The sequence below is a fragment of the Tiliqua scincoides genome, chromosome 4, assembly GCF_035046505.1.
Source record: "Tiliqua scincoides isolate rTilSci1 chromosome 4, rTilSci1.hap2, whole genome shotgun sequence".
Classification (NCBI taxonomy): Eukaryota; Metazoa; Chordata; class Lepidosauria; order Squamata; family Scincidae; genus Tiliqua; species Tiliqua scincoides.
The window spans coordinates 220876604-220884327 of NC_089824.1; the positions used below are offsets into that span (position 1 = coordinate 220876604).

Below are 7724 nucleotides of genomic sequence, written 5' to 3' on the forward strand. Positions count from 1 at the left end.
TGTGATCCAGTTGTGGCAGACTTCGAGGTCTCGAGATTCCAGCATGGCTCTGCTGAGGTTATTGTCAGATATGGAATTAACCAGTTTTCCCTGCATTAATTACAGATCTGATCATGACCAGGTGAATGGAGCACCTTTTCTATGAGGAAAGGTATAGGTGCCAGGGGTATTTTCATTTAGAAGAAGGATGATGAAAGCAGAGACTTGACTGGAGGTTTCTAAAGATATGCGTAATCTAAAGGAAGTGGGGGCAGACATTCCGCTGCCCTCTCTCCTAATACTAGAGTTCACCCACTGAAATTGATTGGCACAAATGCAGGACAGGCAAAAGAAGATCTCTTTACACACAAATCATCGTTTACTTATGGAACTGATTTCCACAATCAATGGCCCCTTGAGAACGGAATCAGGCAGGGAATTGAGAAGGGGGAAGCATGTCAACGGTTGTTAGCCAGGATGGCTTTGTAGCAGCGCCTGCCCTTTTCAGAGGCAGCTGCCGCTGAATATCAGATCCTGAAGGCAACTGACAGAGGAGGGTTTTACCTTTGCATCCTGCCATGGGTGCCCCAGAACATCAGCTTGTTCACTGCCATATGTGGGATGCTGGACTAGTGGGATGAGATCCATCAGAGCTGTAATCGCTACGCCACTGAACATTGGTAAATATTGGTATGAATATAAAAGTCCACTTCAGTGAAGGACAATCAGATTTACGGGGCACTCAATTCATGTTTACGCCAAAATAATTTCCACAGCATTCAACAGGATGCGCCCCCTGGTGAGTGAGCAGAGGACTGCAGCCTACAGAAATGTACAGTGATGTATCTTATTTCTGGAGAGATGGGAGAGCAAAGCTTTGCATGACTTTTTAGTGCTATGAGCTGATTTGCTATATAATCAGACTCCCGCAGGCTGTCTTTTCCTTATGGTTAGCAATCAGCCATTCAAGTTATGGGGGGGGGAGGCTTTGGACTCTCTTTTGAGGAAAGGCTGCATAAGAACATAAGAACATAAGAACAGCCCCACTGGATCAGGCCATAGGCCCATCTAGTCCAGCTTCCTGTATCTCACAGCGGCCCACCAAATGCCCCAGGGAGCACACCAGATAACAAAAGACCTGCATCCTGGTGCCCTCCCTTGCATCTGGCATTCTGACATAGCCCACAGAGCAGATATTAGCCCTCTGCACATCTGATATTCTGCTGTGCCTTGACTGCCTCCCTGGACTTCTTTGTTTCCCCAATGGCTCAACGATATGTGCTAGGTCTTGCTTTGTTTTTGTTGAGATGTTTCTCTGTTTAATGTGTCGTACCCCTGTCCCGAAGGACAGAGCCAGTTGGTAGGCAGGGGTGGGTCTTTCCAGTGCCACTGAGACCGAATAAGCAAGACACTGAAAGGTGGAAGGCTATGAAGGCTGTTTATTGTTTCAGCAAAGCATGCCTGCGGCCTCTGGGAGCCGCAGCTCAAATCCAAAAGCAACTCTTCAGTTGGGTGGGACACTTTTTATTCATTCTGGTCATAATTCAAACAAAGCATCTCCAAAAAGGGAAGTTAAGAACATAAGAACATAAGAACAGCCCCACTGGATCAGGCCATAGGCCCATCTAGTCCAGCTTCCTGTATCTCACAGCGGCCCACCAAATGCCCCAGGGAGCACACCAGATAACAAGAGACCTCATCCTGGTGCTCTCCCCTACATCTGGCATTCTGACTTAACCCATTCCTAAAATCAGGAGGTTGCGCATACACATCATGGCTTGTACCCCATAATGGATTTTTCCTCCAGAAACTCGTCCAATCCCCTTTTAAAGGCGTCTAGGCTAGACGCCAGCACCACATCCTGTGGCAAGGAGTTCCACAGACCGACCACGCGCTGAGTAAAGAAATATTTTCTTTTGTCTGTCCTAACCCGCCCAACACTCAATTTTAGTGGATGTCCCCTGGTTCTGGTATTATGTGAGAGTGTAAAGAGCATCTCCCTATCCACTCTGTCCATCCCCTGCATAATTTTGTATGTCTCAATCATGTCCCCCCTCAAGCGTCTCTTTTCTAGGCTGAAGAGGCCCAAACGCCGTAGCCTTTCCTCATAAGGAAGGTGCCCCAGCCCCGTAATCATCTTAGTCGCTCTCTTTTGCACCTTTTCCATTTCCACTATGTCTTTTTTGAGATGCGGCGACCAGAACTGGACACAATACTCCAGGTGTGGCCTTACCATAGATTTGTACAACGGCATTATAATACTAACCGTTTTGTTCTCAATACCCTTCCTAATGATCCCAAGCATAGAATTGGCCTTCTTCACTGCCGCCGCACATTGGGTCGACACTTTCATCGACCTGTCCACCACCACCCCAAGATCTCTCTCCTGATCTGTCACAGACAGCTCAGAACCCATCAGCCTATATCTAAAGTTTTGATTTTTTGCCCCAATGTGCATGACTTTACACTTACCGACATTGAAGTGCATCTGCCATTTTGCTGCCCATTCTGCCAGTCTGGAGAGATCCTTCTGGAGCTCCTCACAATCACTTCTGGTCTTTACCACTCGGAAAAGTTTGGTGTCATCTGCAAACTTAGCCACTTCACTGCTCAACCCTGTCTCCAGGTCATTTATGAAGAGGTTGAAAAGCACCGGTCCCAGGACAGATCCTTGGGGCACACCGCTTTTCACCTCTCTCCATTGTGAAAATTGCCCATTGACACCCACTCTCTGCTTCCTGGCCTCCAACCAGTTCTCAATCCAGGAGAGGACCTGTCCTCTAATTCCCTGACTGTGGAGTTTTTTCAGTAGCCTTTGGTGAGGGACCGTGTCAAACAGGCTGCAACACCTGTTGCTTCGCAGTTTAGACAGGCAAGTGATCACCACCGGAGGTGAGACTCGGAGACTCTTAACTATGATGCGACACTAACTCCCTGGTCTGTGGGGTCCTCCTCCGGCCATTTGTGGCTTTTCAGAATTCCTCTGTGGCTCTGCTGTTCATTCTGTCACAGTCAGCTGGGCTTTTTTTTGCTGCAGAAATTAACAATTTTGTCCTCTCAGTGTTGTTGTTTTGTGTAGCCCAATAGCTGATGGCAAACAGAGGTGCTGGCTTGTTCACTGGGCCATTAGGCTGCTCTTGCTGCAGGCCACTTTGAAATGCATTTCAGATAGAGCCGGGTCAATTTCGGAGAGAGGAGACACAGGAGAGCACAGCCAGGCATCTGACTTTTTCCTTCCACCAGACTCAGCCTGTGGGCTGTGGTTTGGAGGCTACAGCTCTAGATCCCACTCCCCTCTTCCTCCTGCTCTTCCAGTTCAGGAAGTGGGGGGTGGTGGAGGAGGAGGAGCAGTGAAGGCAAATGGAAAGATGAAGGCCTCCCCCATCAGTCTGCTGTGTGAGGCAATTGCCTCAAATCTGCCTCCTGCCTGACCCCAAATGGGCCACCCCTGGACTCTCTGATCCTGGAGGCACTTAAATCAGGATTGTGTCCTCTGGGGATGCAGCCTGAGGAAGGGAGCTGTCAAGCTGCCCCTGAGCACTCTGCCTTGTAATGGTGGCTTCTATTCCGAAGTACAAGAGGTGACCATGCAGACTGGAGGGTCCTGAAACAGAAGAATCAGATAAGTGGCAAGGAGCACATATTTGCTTTTCAGGGAATGGCTCCATTTTGCTCCCCCCGCCAGGAATGGCTCTGAAGGGAGGGGCCGCTTGCCTGCCTCGCTGAGGCTCTCTGTCGGCCTGAGCGCTCCACACCCTCCAGCTATGCCACTGAGTCTGGCTTACATGGTTGGCAACCTTCAGTCTCGAAAGACTATGTTATAAGCCTACAGCACCCGGTATTCCCAGGCGGTCTCCCATCCAAGTACTAACCAGGCCTGACCCTGCTTAGCTTCCGAGCATGTGCAGGGTAACAGTTGCTGCTGTGCACTGTTTCTCAGGAATAGGCTAGGGACATACGGTGGATGGGGAGAGCCTCCTCACCTGCCTCCCCACCCACTGTACATCCCTGGAATAGGCTCTAACTGCATTTTTTGCTTTCTACTGTGAGAGCCTTAAAAAGAGGGTGCAGCCTGGGGTCATTGGCCACGTTGATACCTTCTTTTCCCTTTCAAGTTCTGAACTGCCAGGCCTTGTTTCAGAGTCTACCTTCTCCTCTGTGGAGAGCTCCCTTTCAAACTCAACTTCTGGTTGTGGACGGGAGGTGAGGGAGGTGATCCTGGCTATCAGATGGGTTTAGGGACTGTATTCCACCACTGCCTTCTTTGATATCTGATGATGAACCCCTGTCATCCGCTCACCTCTCTTCCCATCTTTTCAGGTGCCTGTGGGAAGAATGGAGTGGCAACTTCTTCTGAGATTGGCTCTGTGCCTCAGTTTGGCTACTGCAGCCTCTGCAGACTGTGCCATCCAGTGTTCCACCTGTGCTCTTCACGGCCAGGACCTGGAGAAGCCCATTAACCCCTTAGTAAGTGATGCAGCTCATCAAGGGCTGACTCTCCCTGTCTACCTGAGTGAACAAAATCCCACAGCTAGGGATGCAGCATGGGTCCTTATCAGATCTGGGGTGCTATTGGTCAACCAAATTGTGACCTAGCTCACACCAGTCTCTCCTGTGTGCATGGGAAGTGGGGACCCCCATCTAACACCATTTTACTCAGTTGTTGGCAACCTTCAGTCTCGAAAGACTCTGCTATCAGCTCTGAATGGTGGTTCTGGAACAGCGTCTAGTGTGGCTGAAAAGGCCGATTCGGGAGTGACAATCCCTTCCACACCGGGAGCAAGTGCAGTCTGTCCCTGGTCTGTCTCCCTGGCTATGGGCCTTCCTTCTTTGCCTCAGACTGTTGGCCAAGTGTCTCTTCAAACTGGGAAAGGCCATGCTGCACAGCCTGCCTCCAAGTGGGCCGCTCAGAGGCCAGGGTACCATTTTACTCAATCTGATACAATTATGAATGATGTCCAAGGAGAAGTTAACAGTGGCCCTTTTTAAAGTACACTGTGTCCAAGGGGCCTTCATGGCTTTCTTCCCTCCCACAACGCTTACTGGTGATGGTGGTAGCATGGTGGCCACCTTGGCTGCAGCTGTGGGGGACGACGACAGGCATTAGCTTGCTCCTGGTTGTCCATTTCTAACCACCAGATGCCCCCCAGCTCCACAGCAGGCTGTTCAAAATTGTGATGTTAAATTGTGAGATTCCTCCAATCCAGGGCAATCACCCCAATTCTCCCTATCCGAGGGACAGCCTGGCTATCCCATCATAGACAACCCTTTTCCATTTCTCTCTTGCTTTCTCATCCCCTCTGAGAAACAGGAAAACAAAATTCTTCTATTATGATGCCCTTATTGTTTCAATTTGTGTACATGTGTTTGCTTTTGTAATGTTTTAATTAGTTTTGATGGTCATATTCTGTCCTCACTGTCAGCTGCCCCGGGTTGCCTTATAGACAAGAAAGAGGGGGTATAACTGTTTTCAAATGAAAACAAATGATCGCACTTCTGACAGCGTGTAGAATGAAGATCAGACAAGCAGAGATTTAGAAGGGGGCACAAACTGCCCCTCACAGGAACCCCCCTTCCTTTGTGTTACTTCCTGGTCATCTCTGAGAACCAGAATGCTTTCATCCTTCCACAAGAAGAGACTGGGTTGGTTTTATTCCTTGTCATTTAATAAATCAGGCAGGAGTTATGGAATTCACTACTATGAATTTGTGTTTCTTGCAGTAGCATAGCTGGAGGGGGGGCCAGACCAGTAAATATTGCAGTCGCTACAATGTGCTGTGTAAGTGGCCCCTTCCACTCCCCTTCAGAGCAATTGGGGCAGTGACGGCCATGCACAGGTGCTCACTGTTTGGCCCCCCCCGGCTATGCTACTGGTTCCATGCACCACAAATCTCTAAATGCTTTGATCAGGCATATCCAATTTTGCAAGACTGTTGGGATTAAAATAAACATAACCCTCATTTGCCATGAAAATGTTTTTGAAAAAGCCTCCAGTCCAGGGCCCCCCTGCCCCCTCCCCGGCCACCTTGTGCCTGAATGTCTCTTGCCGTCAACTGGATATGCAGACTGGGCTAAGCAGGCCTCCTGCTGGTCTCTCCAGTTCTTTTTCAATTCTGGCAGAAGATGATAGGGCAGCTGGGAGATACCATCTGGGATGAAGGGTGTTCTCTGTCTTGCTTTCTTGCAGATCTGTTCTCTGGAGTGCCAGGGAGCCTTGCTGTCCAATGCAGAGTGGGAGAAGTGCAAGAGGGTCCTGTCTGTCTTCACCCCCTTCCTGATGGAGGGGGAATCCAAGAGACTATCCCGGGCTGATGAAGAGGAAAAGGCTGACACGGAGGAGAACCTCAGCCCCTGGGAACTGCATGCCGGGCTGACCAAGCGCTATGGCGGCTTCATGAAGAAACTGGACAAGAACAAGATTTTTTCTTTGTTTCATGAGAACTCCCACGCCAAGGGTGGCATGAGCAAGAAGTATGGCGGATTCTTCCGCAAGATCGGGGAGAGAGCCGCCTCAGAGCTGGGGACAGATGAGGATTACCCAGCAACTCTGGGGACTGGAGATCTCGGTGACATAGAGGAAGGCTCAGACTTGGAGCCTCTCAAGGATGAGATGAAACGCTATGGGGGCTTCCTCCGAAAATACCCCAAGAGAGGCTCAGAAGTAGCGGCTGCTGAGGACGACGGGCAAGGCCTGGAGGACTTGCACAAACGCTACGGAGGCTTCATGCGCAGGATTCGCCCCAAGCTCAAGTGGGACAATCAGAAGCGCTACGGGGGCTTCCTGCGGCGCCAGTTCAAGGTGACAACACGGTCTGAGGAAGGGCCCAGCGCCTATTCAGGGGAGGTCTCTGACATGTAGAGAGAAAAAACCAGGTGGTTTTTCTCCGGCCAGAACGTTTCCAACTATGAACTGTCTGGATCACACCCACCCCGTACTCCTACGCCCAGTGCTCAGCCAAGCTGTGCAGGCCCTACCTGTAGCTCTGTAAGAGAAGGGGATGGATTGAGGTCATGGGATTGCTATAGACTTAGGGTCCAGGACCTGAGATGCCCCACCATGAAACTGTCTGCTGGAGGCAGAAGTATTTCCATAGGCTGGATGCAGGCAGTAGCTCTTTCAGGCATGGCCAAAATAGTTCTCTTGGCAGTACATGCAGCTGTGCTCACCCTTGTCCTTCTGCCGCTGGGTTGTGAAGGCCATACAGGCCTTCTACTCCACAGCAGACTGCAACTTGTGTATAGTAAGAGCAACTGGACTTGAAAGGGCGAGTGCCTCCAAAGCAAATAAATGCTTGTTTGCTGGAGGGCGATGTGTCCACAAGGGCTGCACTTGGGACCAAGGGTTGGCTGGGTCTTCAAGCAGCTAGTGGAAGGTTTCATCTGCAGAGCTGATGCCCCCTTGACATGCAGCTGCAAAGTGCACAGGAGCCAGGTCAGAAATAAAAAAAAATTAATATCCTGGATCCACAGTTAATACTTCATTAGTCCAGCTACTGCTGCTTCCACTGCTCAGTCGGAGGCTGGTCAGTTCTCCTGTTTCATAAAGACTTGACCACAAGTCTAGAAAACAGCCTTGGAAGGATCCAACGATGGTTGCATGCCCCTCACTTCCTCCAAGCTGTGATAGAGTCCAGGGGTGGTGCTGCCACTTGGCTGTGGTTTCCACCAGAGGTTTATAGCACATTATTGACAAATATACAGTACAAGTAGAACATCAGTGAAGGTAAACATCATGCACATTCCCA

The 7724-nt window shown here is 50.0% G+C and overlaps 1 protein-coding gene across 1 annotated transcript; it reads left to right on the plus strand.

The window, feature by feature from the left end:
* Positions 1–4314: 4314 nt before the first annotated feature.
* On the plus strand, positions 4315–6838 carry PDYN (prodynorphin). The gene is made up of 2 exons (XM_066626558.1): positions 4315–4446; positions 6167–6838. The coding sequence occupies exons 1-2, from the start codon at positions 4315–4317 to the stop codon at positions 6836–6838; spliced, it is 804 nt and encodes a 267-aa protein (XP_066482655.1).
* Positions 6839–7724: the final 886 nt, after the last annotated feature.